Source organism: Falco cherrug, chromosome 4, assembly GCF_023634085.1.
Source record: "Falco cherrug isolate bFalChe1 chromosome 4, bFalChe1.pri, whole genome shotgun sequence".
NCBI classification, from domain to species: Eukaryota; Metazoa; Chordata; class Aves; order Falconiformes; family Falconidae; genus Falco; species Falco cherrug.
In genome coordinates this window covers 72,918,631-72,942,422 of record NC_073700.1, presented here as the reverse complement: position 1 = coordinate 72,942,422, position 23,792 = coordinate 72,918,631, and the positions used below count along the sequence as shown (strand labels likewise).

Here is a 23,792-nt window from a genome sequence, read left to right as displayed (position 1 = left end):
ATTATTATTTTTGAGAGGCAGAACCTTCTGTTAAGAGTTTGCTGGACATGATGTAGAGATTGGAAAGTTAAATCAATTGAGCCCCAGTCAGAGATGACTCCTTCTGGCAAGAACTACAGATTTTTATTCTCAGTAATATCACCTCATTTTGAAAGAAAACAGGAGCAATGCTAAATACTTGCCTCCAGTTGGCTGCAAGATCCACAGTTCTGTCTCTGTTTTGTCACCAAGTGAATCTCAATCTTAATGGTCTTCCCAGACTTAATTTACACAATAAAATGTAATTTCCTGTCCTCAGTACTGAAATTTGTTTCATGACTTGAAGGTCTATTCTATTATACAATGCAACTTTATACCTGATAAATTAAGAGGCATGCAAATTTGACTGCACACCCAGGATTCTCTTCCGAGTGCAGCAGAGTGTCTGGCATGTGAAGCAGTACACTCATCTGAATCGTTTCTTGCTCATCATTTGCATTTTGTTTTACTGAATCTGGAACAACCACTTAAGGGCAGGCTGAGTGTCATTTTATGAGACTGGTATAAGCACAGACCGCTAAAGCACAACATATGAAAATCGAAGTTGCTCAGTGACAGCAGCATTCCAAGCCAGGAATGTCCAAGCAGCTGTGAGGGCTGATCTACCCTGCCTATTTTTAATGAGATGTGTCATTGGGCCTAGATTAATTTCAGAAATAAAAGATACTTCTGCAGATATGTGAAGGGAGTTTCTATGACTCTGCTGAATTAAGATTAGTATAATGCAATAGCAGTGTAATGCTGGAGATTTCCTGGTCCTTTGGCACATTTCACAGAGAGCAGAGCTGGCTGCAGGTGCACTGTAAAGCCAGGAGGCAGATGAGCCACCACACAACAGCATAACGCGCAACAAGCGCGTGCTCTCTCCCAGGCAGTGCTAACAGGGAGGCTACAGTTTACTCTTTCCCTGGTAAATCCAGATTTATACAGAACAGAATACATAAATGTCGAAGTCCAATCACACTCCTGTTGAGATCACTGGATATTCTTCCACTAGCTTCTATAGAAATCTGACTGGTTTAACCTTGGTAGAGGGCCAGGACAAGTAAATCCTGTCCTGTAAATATAGATCAGAAGACATCTTCTGTGACTTTCAGATTGAGAGATCTACGTTTCCATTACAATGCATCTGACTAACAGGATTTAGCCTTTGTACTCAGTTAAGCTCCTTGGGGTTACAACCACTTGATTCCTAATTCAAAAGAAGTAGGTGTGAATGCTCACATAGTGCTTTATCCTACTGTCATGGCAACAAAATCCTCATAGATGCAATGTCATTGTTAGTCACTTAGCAAAGGACAGCCAGAGGATGTTCACTGCCTCTACCCCCCTTAAAGGTTAATACCACAGAACAGTTCTGATCCAAAACACTGAAATATCCACTTTTGTAATACCTGTTTCAGGACCACTGTAACACAATTGTCCGCAAACAAGCTGACAGATGTTATACATTCTCTTTATTGCCCTGTATTTTTTCCCCTCTTGCTTGATAAAACAGTATTATTACTCAAACCTACCCCTTTTTTAAATGGAATATATTTTTTTTTTAAAAAAAAAAAGGAAGGCTGGGTAATATTAAGTATGTTACAGGGGATGTCAAGATTAATTTGTGAAATAACTCCTGATAAAAAGTATAGTATTTGTACACAGATACCAGTCTGGTGTCATGTGCTGAAGATTTGTAGGAACTGACTTCTACATGCTTAAAAAAAAAAAAAAAAGAAGTCAAATAGAACAAAGTTTAGAATGTCTTTTAATTGATCATGAATTTCTACAGTGCTACAGTATTAACAGTCTCTAAAACAAATATCTGACTTTATAGCTCAATAAATCTTACAATCTTTGCAAATAAATAAGTTACTAAAAGTATCATATTGTGTTGTTTTCCTGTCTGTGTAAACCGCTAATGATAATGCATTTCAGAAAAAATAACAATAATGAGCAGCTGTGGTGCATTTACATTATTAAGAATCCTCAAGTACAATTCTATACATGATACACTTAGATAAATATTTCTGTACTTACACTTTTACAAAGCCATCAACTGAACGGACATAAAATACATTCAAGACTGAGCAGAGAAGAAAGAGAGCTGTGAACAAAACGACGCCATGTTTCAGCTGACATGACATGACACAGAAAGTATTGTACATTTTAGAACTCGAAAGCCACTGCCAGTTTTGGGCCTGAACTTGACAGCAAGTTCCTATGAGAGGGTTAGAGTTACCCAACATCCAAGTTCTCCACAGTTTGTCTTGGTACAGCCTTAATTTTACTTGTCAGATTTAGTTACTTTTGTAATCTAAGAGTTCACAAGACAGGTCTTCTCAATCTGGTAAGGATGAATCACTTGTTGACATCTGTGAAGCCTTCAGTCCTACTGAAGGCACTCAAGACCCCTGGAACAGCATCAGCGGTGTACAGTACCAGACACTGAACCAAGAATACAACCACTGTTAAGGCGTGCCATCATGAAAGCAAGTTTAAGGAGCTATCCTTGGCAAATATAAACCTGCTGCTTTAACAGCCTTGCAAAGCTTCATAGGCACTGACAATACTGCAACTCACTTGAGCAAGAGAACACAGAGCTTTGCAGAAACATGAGGTGTTTGTTTCTTAAACGTTGTAACAGACATTAAAATAAAACATTTTAATGGGCTACAGTTAATCATCTATAAAAAGTGTATGTTCAGCATGAATTGAAATTGTAAACTGGTAATAAATAATACAGTATCTCTGAGCACATTTTAAAATATACATTATGAAATAAAATTTAATTATCAGAAAAGCTTTCAACCTTTTTGTTCAAAAACACATTTAACCAACCCTATATAAACAACTGCAGCCAGTTTGCCTGCCTGAAAATTTTGATTTATGAAGCACTCCTGACTAGTGCAGAACACTTATTTGCATTAACGTTCCTTCCTTTTTTTTCCTAAGGCAGATTAATTAAGAGCTGAATTCACAAAAACTGTTAATGTAGCAACTACCTTAAATTATAATTTATTGTAATGGTTGTAACTTGTTTTCATTCTAGGTTGTTTATTAATCATATAAATATCCAAATACCCACTAAAACTACTGTGAAGACTGCAGGTACCACAGGCAGAGCAGTAGCTAGACCTAGATTTAAAATGCACGTATTTCTTTGTTGAGAAGAGGTAGGTTCCCTCTGGTCACAGAAAAGGTCTCCACGCACCTCCCTGTTAACTAGTCGATTGACATCTCTCCATTAACTAACGTGACCCCGACTAAATGTTATGTTCAATGGGAATCAGAAGCAGCACACTGCACCATTTCTCCAAGGCTGTTAATTTTGAACTATCGAGAGCAGTGTGGCATAGCTATCTCGGCTTACCAGTATTTCAAGAAATGCACGCTTATAGATACCAAGATAGCTGAATGGAGCAGAAAAGTCCTTTCTTTAACACACCTTTTGTGCATAGAGATCCTCCCAGCTGATCTCGTGAGCTCCTTAGGCAGAAGGTATGAGAGCACGTTGAGCTCCCCTCTCTTCTCACATCCTGCACAGTGAGAGGTGAGAGAAATGAAGCCCATCAACTACTGTTCACAATGGCCTCAGTGACCCTCTTGGCAGCTAATGTGGAAGATGCAATTTCTCAGTGTCATATTCCTTTGTACTGCCCATGCCCTGAGGCCAGGGTCTGGCCTCGACATGCTGGGCAGAGCTGTGAAACAAGGTGATTCACCCCATCAGTCCCAGAACAGCCTTTCCCAGTGGGAACTGCCTGTGAGTGTTAGGGGGAACCTCAAGAAATCCAACTGCTTTCAGCTGGAGTTTATGAAAAGGATGGTGTATTTATGTTACTATCAATAGTAGGAAATGTCACCTGATGAATAGGAATCTCCTTCCAAATGCTTATTCCTATGTACTGACATTAAAAAGCTTTATAAGGTCATACTCTATATTAATCCATTCCAGAAGGCATATATAGCACAAGTAAGAAAACACCTTTTATGAATAATTTGTTGAAGACTACATCAAAACATTAAAGACACTGATGCCTGAATATATTCCTAATCTTTCATAAGCAGGAGGATTTCAATGCTTTAGAAAACCAGGAATATTGCAGAGAGGAAGACAAAAAGACAGGTGTCAAAAAGAAGTTGGAAAGAGAGCACCATAAGAAAATCATACTTAACCTTTTATGTCCACTTAACAAACTAATTAAATGTTTCATGATGTTATATTGAAGTTTAAGTAAGCTACCTAGGATAAAATCCTGGCCCATCTAAAGTCAACGGTAAGAGGACTCTACCTGCAATTTTCACGATCTTTGAGAAGATACTAAAGCAAAAGTTATACATTGAGGCTTCAGTGAAAGGCTTTAATCAAAGATGAGGAAGAAAAGAACACATTGCTTGGTTTTTTTATAGTGCATGCCATGTAAACTAATCTACATGGCAATCTCTCTGGTCTATGAAACACTGAAGCAATACTGTAATGATTTTTAGCTTTATTTTTATTCATTTATCATTTAGCAAGACTCTTCTCTAGCTGTAAATCACTTTTAAAATTGTATCATTACCTTGTGCACTGTTGCTTTATGAAAGTGCAAAGCCAAGGTTTCAGCAAACGGTGCTGTATTTTTTTCTTGTCACATGTACAAAAGGATATATAAATAGCTCCTTGATTGACATATGATAATATCCTTAGGCCACAATGAAAACAAATATAATACAGTATTATAGTGCAGGTATTCCTTTTGTTACAGGAATAGCATTTGTGGGATACACTCATCGGATCAAGGATTTAAAAATCACATTCTTAAAGTATCCAATGCATTTTCAATGAATCGATAGCTATGGTCTTCAGTGAGCTGCCCTGACAGTAAAAAAAGAGACATGGAATTTAATCTAATCTTAGTTACTCGTATTTCATCACACTCTTCTGCTTGCTAACTGAGAAATATTTCTAAAAAGTGCCATGATGTTCCTCATGGATCAAAAAGCAAGTGAAGTTTATAGAACAGTACTCTTAAGAACTTTGCACAAATACAGCTGCTAGTCTGAACATGTGTAACACAACTATTTTGTGATGCAGTGTTGTAAATTTAATCTATATTTTAAACTTTTAATAATATTAGCTGCATATAAACCAGAAGTAATAAATGATAGCACCTTGCGTGAAATTTGTTCTAAAAAATACAAAGATTACACTTTTTAAAATTGTAAGAAATATAACTATTCTATTTCAAGTCCACTATGCACCTGTCATCATTTATAAGAAAACTAATTTACAGGTAATGAAGACATGCATAAATACCACAAATTTAAGGCACAAAATGGAATTTGAAAGTTAGGGATGTAGTAAATCCTTGGTTTTTCATCAAATTACCAGATACAGCAGAAAAAGGTGTATCTACAATTGTAAAAAAAGCTGTATTATCATAGAATCATCAAAGCTAAAAATGGAAACTACCTATTCAAGTATGTCGTTCAAACTCTTGCCAAAGGAAGATTATTTTCCACTATTGCATTACATCTAACTTAAAACCTTCCAAGCAATTGTATGCATTGATCCGCGCTGCTTTGTCATCCATGACCTAACTTATCTCATTGGTAGGATACTTCTCCTGATATTCATTGGATATTAACCTTGTTTCAAAGTATATAAACAGTTGTATTTACACCTTCATACTTAGAAAGCTTCTTCCTTTACATTTATTTATCATATAACAAACAGTTACACATACTTAACAACTCAGTCTTTCTGACTTCCTTCTCACTTCAACTGATTCTGTTACTGTTCTCTGACTTTTCAGAAGATTGACTCAATTCCTCACCCCTGAAGTACCCAAAATACAAGACCATGCTTCAGAAATGACCTCAGCAATCATAAGTATTTTGATTTCCAGCTGCCTGACGCAGCTCTTTTGCATATATACTCTTCTTTTGACATCAGTGATGCCAGAAGCAACTTTGTTGCCTACATTGTGGAGGCTTCTTACTACATCACTACATTTCTATCTTCTCTCTCCACAAGTATCCAAGTTTCCTCAAATGCATTACCTTTTCTCTGAATCTCTTAGGCTGCATCTAATCTGTTGGACCTCTCCCACTCAGGTATCATATAGCATAATATCATGTGTAAATTTTATTAATCTACTGTAGATCCCTCTTGCAGATTATTGAAGACATTAAACAGAATTAGGTCAACACAGCATAAACAATTAATGGGCAGGGAGCAATTAAAATTGCACAAGGGGATGATTCAAAGCACAACTTATATTTTAAGACACTATTTCGAATATTATTTTACCCCACTTAGCTATTTATAAGAAGTTAAATATCTCACTATAGCTACAGTTTCTAAATGCAATACCATCATTTTTATGCATATATAAGTGTAGAATAGGAAACATGCTGACAGTCTTCCTCTGCAAACAAGCCCCATTCCAGCCACTGACCAGAGAAAGGTAGGCACACATCAAGTCTACTCCTCAGCACAAACTTTTAACCAGTTAATATTGTATCTATTATTCTACAGACCTTTAAAATTACAAATGAAAATACACAGAGCTCCTTTCAAAAGTCCTTCCGAAATTCTACAGTGTGATCCTGTAATTCAAAGAATGTTGAACAACGTGCTAACAGTACTTATAACTGGAAAAGTATTATTTAATATAAAGCTTAAATGACATTTAAGTCACCTAGTCTATGAAAAACATCAATACTTAATTCATGCTCTGTTTTCCAGAAGACTCACTTTCATTACAACTTATCAGCTCTCCTTCAGTTCTTGATGATGACTACAGGTCATAAAAGAACTTTGAGAACAGAAAGCACAGTAGTCAACTATTCCAATTCTTACAGCTATTTGTTAAACTAATGAAATAAGAAAATAATTTGTCTGAAGAAATGAATAATTAAAAATCAAGGTAAAACTAAGGATGAAAAGGTAAGTCTGAAGATATATTAATTGTAAAAATAATACAGTCCATGCTATTTTATGCACAGTAGTTTATTCTTGTTCCATGTTTTAAAACTTGGACTCAGAAAAATCACAGGAAGCTTTGGTTTTTTACCCTCTTTTCTTCCATTAAAAGCACCATAGTTACACAGCTTGATTCAATCGTCCTTTTCCACAATCACTTCTCCATGAAGCACCCTTCTTCTCTGTCGCAGCATGTGGAAGTAGAGTTGTGGAAATACTTGATCAAAGCATAAAAGAAAGCAAGTTAGATCAAAAAATTCAACAGATCGCATAATGGAAAAATACAATTTTGCAGAATGATGAACTGAGAAAAATTATGGCACACAGTGCTGCAGTTGGTTAAGGTAAATAATAGCAAGTCATGAACACTGCAGTCAACTACAAAACAGTAATTACTCAAACATCAGACAAGGCCCCCTGAATATACACCTTGTGTTCAAGGAACTTCCCTCCAACACTCTCTATGTATAAACAGGACTTACCACTTTCTGACAGTGCCTGAAGTATTCAAATCTGTGCTAAGGTAAGCATGTTTGAATTAAGACTTTGAGAAGGATACAAATTTACTCTATTTGTTCAAGTCTGAAGTGAGAAGCTCCCCCTCTCCTGGCCCTCTGTGATCTGTTCCATTACTCTCCAGCTGATAAGATTTGATCCTTATATTTAGTGGATAGAAAACCAAATTTCTTCCTGAAGCATTAAGTTATATAAACAATTGTAAAACTGTTAGTAAGTTACAATAGCTTAGGAAATTTTTACTGATATTAATCTCTCTCATTTGCCTTCACGATTTCTTGCGGCAAAAAAAATCACAGTATAAGGTCAACTTCTTAAACAAATACCTTTTATGGATGCACATCACAAACCTTTTAAACTTCAATTTTCCTGCTTTTCAATGCCTCTCCCTAATCTCTTGTCTTGTTTCTAGCTTCATTGTCCAGACTATCTAAAATATTCTATTTGCGCAGTTTGGTCTAGCCCCATTCATGGTGCTATATCTGAATCAGGTTGCTTTCTCCTTGCTACACTGCTTAAGTACCAGTGGAAATCGCACTGGAAGTGAAAGAGAGATAGCCTCTCTAATCTTAGCTCTGGTTAGCCAATTGATCCGTGGCTTCTGGTATCCAGAAGTACAAAGACAACTGGATTAAACCAGGGAATGGATATTAATGGCAATAAAAACAAGGCAAACCTCTGGCACAACTTGCAGGACAATTTTAAAGTCAATGATTCAAAGTGGCAGGGGCATTAGAAATTCTCAGCAACACAGTTACAGACATTTCTGTGTGTTAAGCAAAAAGATTTTTAATTTGTCCGAGTCTTAGAAATGTTTTTATCATTTTCACTGAAATTTTACTTAAGACAGCTCATGTTCTGTGGCAGATAACAGGATGGAAAATTTCAGTCTAACCAATTAAAACACAGCAAAGCTGGGGTCAGCAGAAAACAGGTTTTTATAGCAGAAAATGTCCAGCAAATTTAACTACAGGCAGTGTTTCCGGCAGTGCTGTTAATTGATTGTTATGTTTTTAGCGTTACTACTGTTAAGTAATACTTACATGGCACATAGGAGAACATGACAATAATAAGGAAGTAATAGTAGTCAAAGGAGACATTATATTTGTTGGGAAGTCTCAGTGAAAACATTCCTGTTTTCTTCACATAGGGTAAAGCAGCATATATGGTTAGCAGTTCACCTGCAACTCCAACAGGATACAAAATGATAAAAAAGTTGTATCTGCATTAAAAAAAACAACAAACCCTTGTGAGAAACACCCCACGAATTTAAAATTTCCTCTTGCTATTATTAGTGGCACAGAAAAGTATTACAGTAGCTCCTGCACCAAAATCAAGGACCACATCCTGACATGGCACAGAATATCAGTTTCAGTTACTTTGGATAGCATTGCTTAGGTTTACAGAGAATGCATTCCTCGGCCCTTTTAGTTAAAAAAAGTTAAGTATTAGAATGTTTATATGTCTTTCTAATACTAATAAGTAAAAAAACCAGAAATCTATAGTCTCCAGTAATGACTTCTTTTAAATTTACTGCTCTTGCTCCTGTTGTCACTGACAGGATTCAAACTGGATCCCAAATTCAGATGATCCTACATAACTTTGTCACAGTGTATGCATACTGGGTCAACCCTGTGTATTGTAATTTCTTTACATGAAAATGCTGAGAAACATCAGAAGCCTGTTTTACCCACTGCCACATGAGGAATCCAAATAATACTATTTACCACTAATGGAGATGGAAAACCATCTATGCTAGAACCATAGTATGCTAGAAACCTATCAGATCTATTCTAAAATGGGAAGAAGGTGTTCAAATAAAAGGTGAAGGCGTTCAGTTTAAAGAAAATGTGGATTGAATGTTATAGGCCACATAGGCGGTGACAAAATGAAAAACATAATCAATAGGGTTTGTGTTGTCCTTACGCATAGTGTACACCATGGAAATGTGGTTTCTCCTAAGGAACAGCTCTCGAGTTCATGCAGGGAACAGCAATGACAGCGGTCACACAGACAGAAAGGTACAGTGTGCATTCCATGACCAAAAGAGATGAGATCCAAAACAGCAGTGACAAAACATGAAACCCTCCTAGGAGGAAATGGGCTTAAAGGACTCATCGGTCAGAGAACAGATTAGGGGAGGTATAAGAAGGAACCGATGCCATGACCTGCACACGTTTGTCTCTATACAGTGAAAAAAAAAAAAAGTAAAAATTCTGAACTAAACTTTAGAGCATACCTATTAACAATGGAAGACGTATGTTTTACAATTATAAGCTCAAGATGAGAAATTTCCAGGTCCCTTGCAGAACTGAATTTACGCCCAGTTGTGCTGTTTGATTATCTATAAATCTTGATGGAATATTTTGGACACTATGAAAAGATAATACATTTTCAAATGTTTTGTTTATAGTATACTTCATCATATATCTCTGCTGTGACAATGTCAGTTTTCCCTATCGTCTATGATAAGGAGACAAAAATTCTGTCATCCAAGACACACTGATTTGATGGCAAAAAGTTTATCTGCAATGTAGTACTTTCTGAATGCATTTCTCTTTCTGAAGCCTACATTAAAAAATTATTAACAAAACCAGACCTGATTATTTTTAAGTTTGCCATTTAGTGCTTAAACATAACCAAGCCTACCACCCTAGATATTAGCAAAAAGATAGTGTATTATCAGAGTGGACATAAATACCAGACATATCAAAAAAGTGCATTAGAAGCATCAGAACTGCATTAACTATAAAACAAAGGAAAACAAACACACTCTTCTAAATAAGAGTTGCCTGCTCTGCAAGTAGGTTATATATTTTCCTTCTGACAGTGTCTGTCTCATACATATTTTTCAAATCATGACTACAGATAATACTACTCTTCCTGTTAAGTCTCCTGATAAATATGCAGTCTCTGTAATACATGTGATCTAGTGGCCAACTTTGAATGTTTCAAAATCAGAGCAGTTTTGATATGGAATACACTTTTTATGTGAGCTAAACTAAGTTAATACTTAGCTTCACTGCATGGGTATAACCTTACAAAAGCTCTGATAAAGCAGAACTTCTCATAAAGTAATTATATGCATACAGACTGAGTGACAACTCCTCCCACATTTTCAAAGACCTGAAATCCACAAAGACACAAGTGCTTAATTTTGGGCACTGTATTCAAAAGCATCTTAAGGAGTCATACTGTAAGTTAAAAGATGACTCCAAAGATAAAGCAAAAAAAGTTAAAGTGAAAGCAGAGTTCAAACATGAGACACAGAAAGCAAAGAACAAATCACACCCCAAAATCTCAGCTAAAATATTTTTAACATTTTAAACCAACTAACAATGATCCCAAGCACAGAAAGCAGCTGACTTTGCACTCTGCTGACACTTAGCTTCACTGCACGGATATAACCTTACAAAAGCTCTGATAAAGCAGAACTTCTCATAAAGTAATTATATGCATACAGACTGAGTGACAACTCCTCCCACATTTTCAAAGACCTGAAATCCACAAAGACACAAGTGCTTAATTTTGGGCACTGTATTCAAAAGCATCTTAAGGAGTCATACTGTAAGTTAAAAGATGACTCCAAAGATAAAGCAAAAAAAGTTAAAGTGAAAGCAGAGTTCAAACATGAGACACAGAAAGCAAAGAACAAATCACACCCCAAAATCTCAGCTAAAATATTTTTAACGTTTTAAACCAACTAACAATGATCCCAAGCACAGAAAGCAACTGACTTTGCACTCTGCTGACACATAACCGAAGCTCAAACATCTGCTCTCCTGTGTGTTAGCTCAGCATGCGTGAAACTAACATGCACAGAACCATGAGAAACTGAAGTACAAGACATCTCCACCTGGCCCATTTAATGAAGTATGGCAAATGGTTGAGCAGGTTGAATGTGTAGAAGGAATATCGAGTAATCTCTGTCACAGTCCATACGACCAGAAAAAGAATAACGCTCTCCTCATTCTGGATCTGCAGAAGTATAAAGAACCAACACTTTTTTCATCCTTAAGCTTCTTTTCTGTGCAAACTGCAACAGACTTCTGTTTAAGATATATGGAACAGAACTAACGTCTTGTAAGAAAATTTTGGCATAGAAGTGATATGCTGATATCATTACCATGTACAGTTCTTTATCATATGTATTTACTAACACACAGACATTTTGAAAACTGGGCAATCTTTATGCATTATGCAAATATCAAAATATAAACCCCTATAATTAAGTTTATTCCTCCTCTTTATTCTCTACCTGCGTTTTCACTATGCTGTCTCCCTCTTTTTATCTGTGGTTGATGTACTTGATTTATTTTCTTACTCCTCAAAACAGCAAAAAGAAAACACCACTACAGAAGACACGCTCCTTTCAAAATCAGTTTTTACCTGTTCTGCATTTCAGTACTCTGTCTCCTAGACTTTCTCTTACTTTTTATCTTGCTTCTTCCTCATCATTATAATGCATGCTTCCATGAAACTTTAGACTAAAGGAATTGCTCAGTATAATCTACTAACTAGAACCTGGTCACAGAAGATCAAATCTGGGAGACTTCAAGGAGCTGTAAGATAGTTAAGGAGATGGAACACAGATGGATCGCTAAATGAAGACCAGTTGATAGATCAGGAGCTTTGGGTAAAGTCACTCAACAGTCCTGTTTAAGATTTAAGTTCTGAGTCATTAAACTGCCTCATCGGTAGGTAACACATCCCTCTGGTGTTTCAAAACATTGGTTCTTTTTCACTCTAGGTGAACAAATAAACAGAAGTCCCCAAATACAAAGAAGGCACCTGGGGATCTATTACAAACACTACCTTCTGAGAAGAAGAATTACACGCAAGTAATTTTCTTTTCTTTAAAAGAGGAGGAATTTTGTAATACACTTCCATGCCTGAAGGCTGAAAAGCTCCAGGGATGTCTGTGAAATAAAATAAAGTAACACAAGTTTTGTTAAAATTTAAAAAAAGGGAATCGATTTTTTAAAATAAAATGCAACACAGTGACAAAGCTTAATACATGTCAAGATGCTGAAAATCCACAACTCTGTCAAAAGTCAAGAATTATAAGTGCTCATCATCTCATAAAATCGCACCCTCAATGTGTCAAAGAAGGAGCACTTTTAATGAAAGAATGTCACCAACGTCACAAAAGAAAAGAAGATAATAAAAATACTGCCAAACTCACAAATGAATAGCAACAACTGAAATGCAAAGACATCCAAACAAATAAGCAAAGGTAAAGACAGAATTAGGCTGCTCTTAGCCTCACGTGATGAGAGACAAACATTGATAACCCAGACTTGGATTCATGTCACACTGCTAAATCCAAGCAGAAGAGCTTTAAATAAGTATGCAGAGAATTCCTATCTGTTGCCTTGCAAATCTCCAGCCCAGTAGAGACATCTGGGTCTGGCTATTATCACTAACATGCCTCTCACCACCTAAAGTGACCCTGAACATTCATGCCTGCTAAGCAGTAACAGCATGAAATACAATCAGACATACACTCAGATATATTTTTTCTTGGACACAGCTTGACCTACTGTACTGAAGATAGAAAAAACAAATGAAATGAGTGGATATGCTAAAGATTTAATCCACTGCAGGTAACAGCAAAATGGCAAAATGGAGCACTACATTCCAGCATTCACGTAAACATTCAATATAAAAAAATTGTTACTCTTTGAGACATTTTCCCTTAAGAAAAAAAACACTTAGCTTACAAAAAAACCCCATCAAACCACCAACCAACCACAAAACCAACAAACAAAACTATGAAAAGCCTATTTCATGTTAAGAAAAGCAACAGTAAAGGAAAAGATGAGAAAGTGTAGAAAACAAGTCCTCTGCAAACTGAAACAAAGGGATTTGACAACTGAGGCAGGTACCATGATGCCCCCTCAGCAGAGAGGCATGTGCCATCTGCTGGTGAGACAGTTTAATGGCTCAGCTTTTTCAGTTTAAAGAAATTCAGGAGCACAGGCTCAAAATCCATCACTTAATTCTCACATGCCCTTCACAGAAAGCAGACCTTCAGAAACAGAACTGAATGCCCTATCTACTAGCTGTAAGCTAGTAAGCTTTTCTCATTCTGCTAACGAATCACTACACTTACAATAACCACCTACAGCCAGGCAAATAAACTATCGTCTTTCATTCAGGACTGTGTCACTGTGGCATGCTGTATGACTTGGTATATTTTTAATGAAAAAAATACAGTATGGATGTCATCAGATGTTACTATTACCATAACATTAAAATACTGAAAAGTTTCCTAAAATAAATTGCAAAATCACAACCATGTTTATCCAGGTAAACTCAGTTTAAGACATATTTTCATTTAGATTCATTCAGTAAGTGCTGATTTAAGTTTTTGAAGGGGAACTGGTAACACTGTTGTAGACTTGCTGGTAAATAATAGCAGTAGTCATTGATCTCGCTTAAGCAGACCACGCTGGCACGACGCCCAAGACGATGCTGATTTACAGCTAAGACCCAGACTCAGTCTCCTGGGTAGAAGCACATAAATTCCATCCTGTAACCCCAAGTTCCAAAATCACACTGAAGTATGTAAGTATTCTCTGTAGGAATGCCATTGATCTTTAAATTGGTCTTCCTTGTGAAATGAGAACTGGATGAATAGCTTCTCCTTAAAAACAATCAAAACATGACTTGCTCAAGCACATACCTGTTTTATGCTATGTGCAATGAACCACACCATGAAGATTCTTGAACTCACTTGGACCCCAGTCACAAGCACAGATGTGCGAACTATTCCTTAAAAAGAGAAACATGTTATTTCTGTTCCACAATTCATGTTTTAATTAGTTACAGGAGAAACTAAAACAAAGAACTCACCAACTGCACAGTGGACTACCTGTAAATAAAAATAAGTTAGAGGTTACTGATGTACAGTATGTTACTATCTACACTATAAACATGGCCTTTTGATATTTATATAAACCTAGGCTTAATTCTGAAGAACTGTTTTTTCATCTCCAACTAACAGCCTTTAAAAGAAATACACGTCAGAGCCCTGGCAACCAACAATGTGATGGGCTCGGTATCTGATCTGTGCAAACACATGGAAAAGATTTATTTTCCTAATTAGCTGTATGTATTACATATATAGATACTTACAAAGCATTTATTTTTTCAACTAGTAAGCTTCCCTTCCATTATCTTATTCAAAGAAGAATTTTACAGGACAGTGGGGAGGGAGTCAGGTAAGTGATGCTAAATGCATGGCAATTTTAAAATGTTCTGTAGTCATTATGGCTTGATAACATTACTACAAAATTAATGATAATTTTGTCAATGACAACTACAAAGCTTCAGAAGTATTGTGTTTTCTGGTCAGTCATGTTTAGCAAATAGAGTGCTTTTCATTATTTTGACATATTTGAGTAGTATTACTTACTGTGAAAGTTTAATAGCATAAAAGCCTATACACAGCTGGCCCCATGAAATTAGTGAACTACAGATGTAGGCAGATTGAGAAAAAAAGTTAAAATGTAGATAGGCACTCTATGTTGTGCCTGGGAAAGAACTGAGTGCTCAATACATCCAACAGTTTCATTCCATAGATGTACCATAAACTGAGACCACTAGTGCATAGCTGGCAAAAGTTTTATTATTTAAAGAATACTTTGCACCTCTTGCACAGTTGTGCGCGGTTGTAACAGATTACATGGAGCATGTGAATTCAGTCTGGAAATAAGCAGAACCAGGAAAGGCACAGAAGAATAATGTGTAAGGGGGAAGCTATCGTCTCTTGAGATGGAGACAAGATATCTGCTATGCTAGAGGATTGATCTGCTGGCTGGAATGCCTTCAGAGATTTTACCCTTTGAGTTAAAGACTCTCAAATCGAAGCAGTTCCCAGGCAGTATTTGATTTAAAGAAATCTTAGAATTAAGTTTGAAAAAATGTGCCCATTTGTTTCCACAAACCACCTTGCCCCCCAGAAAACCTTCGTTAAAGAAAGTTAATAGGACTTTAAGTACTAATATAATATTTTTATATTAAATTCAGGTTAATAATGTGTTTTGACTACAATATGTAGCATCCAGTAAAGCAAACTAATGTTTAAAATTTACCTCAAGCAAAGCAAATGTCTGGAAAAATTTAAGCGTCTTTTGAACGCTTCTGAATAAGCCTCTATGTGTTCCTTTCTGTATATAAAACCGCACCATGGCAATACCTAATACCAGCCACCTACAAAAGAAAAAGAATGGATACATTTCAAATTAAAAATCTAAAAATATCCATCCACGGTAAATAATTTAGTAGAATATTTTCTCCACAGAATATCTTTGCTTCTTCACTTGTCAGTGTTCTTAGGAGATTATTAAAAATATCTTTAGACATAAATTGTATATGATGTTATATAAACATTACACTCTTTGATCTTTTTACTTGGAAAGGGATAGAGAATTACTTGTTTACCTTCAGAGGACTGACCTGAATTCAGGGGACTCCCCAAAACCGTGGATCCATCAGACTTTTCACTAGCAGTGAGTATATCATTTTACTATTAAATTCTCAAGCATTTTTTACTGTCAGTTACTGTCATTTGAAAACACATGATGAACTCGGCAATGAAGCCACTGTTTTGGGTTGCAAGTTTGTATAAGTAACAGACCAGAACCTATGCACATCATTTTAACATTTTTCATGGCCCCCTCAATTCATGACTTTCAGATATGACCAGTGATCGGAATGCTTCTGTTTGTGATTGTCCAACTGAATTTATTATGATGCAGTTTTTAAAAGTGTTGAGAAATTATCCTTGAAAATCAGACTCCAAAGTGCTGAAAGATGGGTGCTCTGTGCTCCTGGCTGTGCAGGTTTATTTATCTAGCACGTTTGATGGTGTTGGATAATTCTTTAATATCTTTTTAAGGAAACTGAACAATGATACCAACTGATAACCCTTGCAATGTAAAAGAAAGAACGTAATAGTATCTTTTAATCAGACTGGAACTTGATATAAAACTTAAATTGATATCTCAAATGGAAATTGAGACTAAAAAAACCCCAAACTTCTAAACTATCGTGGGTTGCTCCCCACCACACAGCCCAAAGCCAGTACAATAATGCAAGGCATCCTTCAATATAATTAATCCATGTTTATATAATTAAGGTTTTCAAATAGCGTACTACATATTCCATCCTTAATGCAAGGCTATAACACATTCTCACAAACATGATGCTAGCAAGATGTTTGAAACTTCAGGTTTTAAACCACAAAGACTAAGGAGGTACAAAAATTCTTCAATATAGACCTACAGGCATAACCAGAACTATAGATGGCTATTTTGAGAGTTAAAAATAAAAATACAAAAATAACAGTGACTTTAGCTTAACTTCTTGTCTGACGACATTGGGAACAATTACTGAGTACTTTCATTCTACATAAAGCCACAGCAAGTATGCTGTATGGCAACATGAGCTCTGGCTAAGGAATGGGTCTGAGAAATACTTAGGGGAAGAATCAGAGAGCATATAAACCTTCAGAGAAATACTTGTATAAACATTTAACACATCTCCTGTTCTTATATTCTCTTCCCTAAGCATAAGGTATTGGCTAACATTGGGAATGGGCTACCGGGAAACACTGGTCTTTGGTCACACACATTACGCTGTAACAGCATGAGTCACATAGGTTGTGACAGCTCTCTGTTCACCTCGGATGGCATGTTCTTTGGTATCAGCACCTTAACAACTCTTACATATGGTAGCTACTGCTACGCAGTCACTTGGCATTTCAAACTCACATAGAGTTAGGCTTCCCCACATGGTAGGAATGATTCCCCTCCTTGATCCCTTCTGCTTTAAGCCCATGAATCCGATCTGCCAGAGCTCCAAAATTTGCCCCCACAAGTGTTACTTAGATTTTATAATGGATTTTAAATCCGAAGTGCATTCATTTGATGCTGTCTCCCACCACTGTGGAAATGAAGAGTTAGTGAAATTAGTGAAGTGTTTGACAAGAGGAAGGTGACAGGGAGTTTAGATCCAGCTGGCAATACCACAGCAACAGCTCTGTCCTAGCCCTACACTGAGAAGTCATAATACATCTAATCTAACAAGGCATTTTCTGCACCTCATTCTGTAACAAAAGGGTTGCAGAGAGAAGTAATCTTGCACTACACTCAGAAGCAAAGACTGCAAGTAAGTTTTTCTTAAATAAATTTTCATTTGGACGTGAGTTTCTGTAGATTGATTTATTTAGTTGTTAGTGGCTTTGACTCTGGATCTCAGGAAGGCGCCTGTACTTTGAATATTGCAAATCACCAGGAAATGGAAAAAACTTTCAGTAATAGAAGTAGCGTTTCCAGTTGGGACTTTCAGTAAGATTGGGTACTGATCTGTCACTTTAGTCCCTTAAACCTTTCTTAGAAAAAAAAAGATAAGCTGCACTTTTTTATTAGAATGGTTGTTAACAAGCAATTATGTATTAGTTTGTTAAAACTCCAGAAACATTTTGCTATATTGCACTATGTGGACAAACATACCATTCTTGCTACTTATTTACCCTGTGTAGTGCGCCTGTTAAGTATTGCTCTATTACAAATTTTTATTTTCCTCTTAAACTGTATATGAAACAGATCAGAAGATTTTGTTCCTATCTCTTATTTCTCTGTTTCCACTTAAAATATGCAATTTTGCATGTCTTAATCCCTTTTGATATTAATGACAGATGGGAGAGAGGGAAGTGGGAGATACTGAATCAGCACCTAAGGTCAAAACTAACATGGTTCGATAATCTTCTACAGGCGTATAAAAGTCAGTGGCAAGAGTCAGTGTTCATTAGCAAATTCACACATGGAGCACGAGGCTGGGAATTCAATGAAGCAACATTAACTTGCCAACTAGAAAAAGATTATATTGAGTAAAAGCACTTTTCAAAAGGTGCTGCAATATATATGAACAGATGAGCATGTGTGCAAGGTTCACTGATGCTAGTGAGAAGAAAGCTATTACGATCGTACTCCTGGCTGTCTGCATCAGTGCTTGAACTCCTGCATCAACTACAGCATATCAGTTTTGCTCTACGGGATTCAAAGGGCAGAGAGTTCACCCACTGGTAACCAAGGTAAGATTGTTCTCAGGATGAATGACAGGCTAGGAGATATGAAAGTGTTCGTTCTTAGTTCTCCTTCAAGCATGTGATAATTAGATAGGTTTGGGGTTTTCTCCCCAAAGATTTAGCGAACAGGACAAATTTTCGAGAAGTGAAAATATGTGCTTCAAGCACTACCACCGCAAACCTGAGTGCCCTTATGCCCCGTCATACACCCCCTTTCCGCGCAGCGGAGCGGGACAGCACGGCGCACAGGGCCAACGAGCCCCCTGGCTTACCACGGCGCTCGCCCCCGCTCATCACTAAACGCCCGCTGGGCCGAGGCCCGCGCTGCGCTCCGCAGCCGCCTGCCCCGGCTCTGCTGGCCCACGGCCGGCGCTCAGGGCGCAGCGGGGCGCGGGGTAACGCGGGGCGCGGGCCCGGAGCCACGGCCCCCCGCGGGGGCAGCCGCAGGCGGCAACCGCCGCCCGGGGCAGCCCGGCCACCCCCCTCGGCGCCCCGACCCCCCCGGCGGCGCCCCGGAGCGCTTCCGCCGCCCCGCGGCAGGCAGGCAGCTCCCCCCGTCCCGGAGCGGTGCGGCGGGCTGCGGCGGGGCGGGGGCGGCCCGGGGGCGGGCGGCGGCGGAGGGGCGGCGGCTGTGCCGGGGGACGCGGCCTGCACGGCACCCCTGCCCGGCATTCCTGGGCCGGCTATACTTAACCTCCGCGGCGGGCCCGCCGTGACGCGCCGGCGGCTGGCAGCGCTGCACCGTATTAGGCAATGCCGGGCAGGCAAGGGCTACGGGCAGGCAAGGCTCCCGCGCTGGCGGCTCCCGCGCTGGCGGCTGCCGCGCCGCCGCCCCGCGCTGCCGCGGCGCGTCCGTGCCCGCGCCCGCTTACCCCGCCGTCATGGCGACGTTGTAGAAGATGAGCCAGGCCGTTGCCAGGGCGCCCAGCCGCCTCTTCTTGCCATTCTCCTTCTCCTCGACCGCGCCGTTGCCGCCTCCGTCCTCCTCGCTGGACGCCATGGCTCCCGCCGGCCCGGCGGAGCGGCGCACACCCGCGGGGAGGAGGGGCTCCCTCCGCGGCGGGGCTGCGGCCGCGCTGACAGCCGGCCGCGCGCTGTCTCTCACCCCATCTGTCCCCCCGCGGCCGCTGCCGCCGCCAGCTGCTCGCCCGGCGCTGCGCGCCCCGCCCTCCTCCCGCGGGGGCGGCCACGGCCTCCGGGGGCGGCGCGGGGGGGGCAGGGCCGGGGCCGGTGGGCCCGGCGGCGGCGGCGGCCCCTCACCGTGGTCCCCGGGCGGGCAGGGCGCCGGGGTCGCGCCGCTGTCCCCTCCAGCGCGAGGAAGGGCCTCGCGGGCTGCTGCCGCGTCCCCAGCCCTGCAAAAGCGGCGGCACAGCGAGAGCGGCAGGGTACCCCGCCGCTCTGGAACACGCGGAAACGCGTGGCTGAGCCTGAACGCCTGGCAGCCGGGTCAGGGACCCAGCGGTGGGAGCGGCGCCCAGGCGCCCACCTCAGAGGCCCAACAGCCACCTGCCAGGGTCAGCTCAGGGGAGGACACCTTCCCGTCTGGTAGGTCTCAATAAAGGCCACCCTCCACTCACAAGGGTGACTAAGGCCCGCACCTGAGAAGGAGGGAAATGCCTTCCTAGGGCCTGAAGAGAGCCCAGCTGTCAGGCTGAAGGGTGACATCTGAATGTGCACGCTGTCTTGTACATCCGCTCCCTGCACATATGCGCAGGGAAGCAAAGCCAGCACAGGCAGCGTTGCCGAGACTAGCTTTGGAAGCAGGGGCAGCCTGAGCCTGAGCTATGCTGCTGTGACATGGCCCCTCAAAGTGGCAGGCTGCACCCACCATCTTGGCACCTGGATGCTGACGCCACCCTGACACCAGTGTATGCTAGCCCAGGGATGCTGTGCACTGCTCTGGGCAGCGTACATGTGGCCTCGGGCTCCTCATTTCCACAGCTAACCGTGGTGACCATGGGCACCCAGCCCAAACACCTCAAACAGGCATATACAGACAGAAGAACTCCAAAAGTGGGTCAGGACATATCTTTGGAACGCTGCTTTTTCAGTCCTAAAAGATTTCAAGAGTCCAACTCTAACTTCTTTAGGATGGGGTAGGTCATCTCAATGTCGGAAACACCTAGATGGTCTCAGTTCGTGGGCCTTTAGGTAAAATACAAGTAGATGTGCCAAGCAAAGACTTGGTCTCTCCCCCTCTTCTCACCAAAGTACACAAGCAGATGTTCAGCCTCAAAATACACACCCACCGGTAACAGCAAATGTATAACACGTTCATGCAAAACAAGTAGTTGGCAAAACAGCACCAGTACATGCTAGTAAGTTTATAGTAGCTTTTGTTATTATATATACAAAGAGGATTTTTGTCTTCAAGTAGTCATAACCCAGTTTGGGAATCCTATAGTTAAAAATTCTAGACAAATTTACACACAGGACTTGAATGACCTAATTCAGAAGTTTTTGCCAACTTTGGGCTTCAGAGGAAAGTGCAAGAAACTATAGTGTGCAAATACGGGATAATCTGAGCCTAAATTTCATCACAATGTAACAGTTATGAGTTGTAATAAACTCTGTAGCTTTCCAAAATATTTTTTAATTTACTATTTTAATTCTGGGTATTCCTGCTATCTTCCTTACACTTTTTTGCTGCTCAAATTTCACTTTGTTCTTCAGACCTTTCTAGCTTCTTGGCTTTCTCAATACAGTGTTGAAATGGGTATCACAAATCAACCATGTACTATGTGTAAAGTGTTTTTTGTCTCATTTGAATTTGGCAACTTATGACTTCATTAGCAGCTGAAGACTTTCTAATTTTAAATCATGATACATGGAGGAAGGCATGACCTTATACCAATTCTTAATATTAGGTGTGATTTTCTAATACTTTTAGCTACCTTTTGCTATTTCTCTTGAGGTTGTTCCACTGCAGATTTGAGCAAACAAATCTTACTTGCTTGCTGAAGTGAACATTTTCCATCTTTAAATCCTTTCTTGGATGTTTTCCATGCTGTTGCACAGAATCTTTTGAAATGTGATAGGCAATGTTCGATATATTCTCATTAGAATTCTGTATTATTTTCCTTCCGACTATTTATTTGCTTAAAATTGTTGATTTTGGATGCACAATTTATCTGTAATCTGTAATGATGGCCAGGTTTGTTTTCAGTTGATTTAGTCAATTAAGAACTTACTGTTGAGGATAAGCTCAATGTTTTTCCTCTAATATTGTGGGGTTTATTTATGAGTGTACAGTTTCTCTTGCTGTTACACTACCCATTCACCCAATTGATGAGAAATTTCTGAATATCCTCATAATCCTTTTTGGATTTCAATAAACTAAACGTTTTGTGTCATTTGCAAGTTTTGCCATCCCATGCCTCTCTCTGTTTCCTGACCATTTATAAATTTATTAAGCACAAAACTAATTACAGAACTTTCATAAACACCCCACTGCTTTCTTTTTGCCAAAGTAAAGAAGATTTGATCTTTGTTTCTGTTTCCCATATTTTGATCTATGGAGATACTTTGTTCCTTAATATATAACTACTTCATATCCTTGGTAGTTCCTGTGTGACAACTTTGCAGCAGTGTTTTCAAAATGTGTTTGTTGTGTTAATTTTTTTTTAGTCTGTTCTTGCAATTATGTGTTCCAGGAATTGCAAGAAATTAGTTGAAATGAAATTTCCCTTTCATAACTTTTCTACTGTTATTCTTTTAATCATTATTTCTGTCAATTTACCGTGTATACATTTGTGGTTTAGTAGTCTGCATTTTCTGAATCACTATAAAATCTTTTATTTAAATTTGATAAAATTTCAGCTGTTTTCAAAGCATTAAGTACAGTATCTGGCTTAATTAGAAATACTGTGGCAAATAGATTTTATATATGATATATATTTTTATATTTATATATTATAGTAGCAAAATTATTTCATTTACTATTTCAGCTTCAGCTAGCACCCTTTGATCAAAAAAATCTCAAAATTATTCGTAAGACAGATTTTGTCTACATACAGAAATGTAATCAATGGAACTGAGTAGGATGATATATTAATTGCATTATCTAAATCAGCTTCTTAAATAAATTATGACTGGCTTATCAATTGAGCTCAATCAGTTCAAGTACAGTCTGAAATCAACCTTCCTGATAAATTTTAAGATGGTTAGATCAAGACCTTTTGTGTTGTCGGTGAGCTCATCGTTATGTTTCATATTCATTTTCAGCCTTCACAGGTGGTTCTCCTATGTTCACTCTAGTTGCAAACCATCAATATTGCTATGATGTTATTACAAAAATGAGTGGTTTTCCTGGCCTTCTTCATGACTGATATTATCAGTGTATATTTATGTTCTAGGTTGCTATTGCACAAGTAGATATTCAATACCTTATATAGCTGAATGGGTTTTATTTGCAATCTATTTACAGAAATACAAAGTGAAGCTTTTATGAGAATTATTTTCTCATGCAGTGTTCTATGGGAACATTTCTATGAAAAGGAAAGTGGTAGTGCTCTGAAAATAATATAATGGCTTATCAGCTCCACTATCACAGGAGAAGGTCATGTGTTATGAAACGGTACAAGAATTACTCTAGTATGAGCCCTGCAGAATCATTAGATTACCTTTATACTTCAGAATAGTTAAATGCCAGATGATAACTTAAAATCCTGAGGAAGGAGAATTTGTTAGAAAAAGTAACAACTTAAACTCTGCTTGTCTTTCTGCCCTGTCTTCACTTCATGTTCCCAACACACTTTGCAAGAACAATGTGTTTAGACAACAGACTTATATATAGCACTTGCACACTATTTTAGGTTTATGGTGTGTAGTAATCAGTGAAGTATTCAAGGATAAATGCAAGTAAACAGAATTTAGCTATGTCTAACGAACAACACAGTGTTTATACACTTTTTGTGCATTCATTGAGGTGTGTATATCGATTTATTTATTATTCTAGAAATAGGACAGAAGATGCTTTCAAAAGATGTGGTGTAGCATGGATTGCATAAAGAAAGAACTAGAAAATATCTTTGTATTAGACACATCTGAAGCAGTTGGAGTTTTGTACTGCTACTGCAAGATAAATGACTCATATTATTGTGCAGTTCAGTAGTCAGCAAAGGAAAACAGGTGCCATGAACACAGGCTGAAGTGGAAAATACACAAAAAATCTGGTGTGAACAT

At 38.9% G+C, this 23,792-nt stretch overlaps 1 protein-coding gene across 3 annotated transcripts; it reads right to left on the bottom strand.

The window, feature by feature from the left end:
• Positions 1–1,774: 1,774 nt before the first annotated feature.
• On the bottom strand, positions 1,775–19,771 carry HACD1 (3-hydroxyacyl-CoA dehydratase 1). 3 transcript variants are annotated; one of them, XM_055708661.1, is made up of 8 exons: positions 19,481–19,771; positions 15,613–15,730; positions 14,372–14,390; positions 14,202–14,290; positions 11,370–11,491; positions 8,557–8,735; positions 7,089–7,214; positions 1,775–3,563 (listed from the first exon to the last, which is right to left on the bottom strand). In XM_055708661.1, the coding sequence occupies exons 1-7, from the start codon at positions 19,606–19,608 to the stop codon at positions 7,132–7,134; spliced, it is 738 nt and encodes a 245-aa protein (XP_055564636.1). In that variant the 5' UTR covers positions 19,609–19,771; the 3' UTR covers positions 1,775–3,563; positions 7,089–7,131. The 3 variants fall into 3 exon arrangements, with proteins under 3 accessions (XP_055564636.1, XP_055564634.1, XP_055564637.1); XM_055708659.1 differs by having other exon boundaries at positions 1,775–7,214; XM_055708662.1 differs by having other exon boundaries at positions 1,775–7,214; positions 14,202–14,284.
• Between the last annotated feature and the right edge of the window lie 4,021 nt (positions 19,772–23,792).

Bases quoted from the DNA above. Each gene is read 5' to 3' on its own strand.
- HACD1 (XM_055708659.1), bottom strand. From the start codon at position 19,608: ATGGCGTCCAGCGAGGAGGACGGAGGCGGCAACGGCGCGGTCGAGGAG. The intron at 11,492-14,201 runs GTATGTGCTTGA...ATACTTCTGCAG, and splicing joins TTGCACATAGCATAAAACAG to ATCCAGAATGAGGAGAGCGT. The intron at 7,215-8,556 runs GTAAGTATTACT...GCTTTGATCAAG, and splicing joins CATGTTCTCCTATGTGCCAT to TATTTCCACAACTCTACTTC.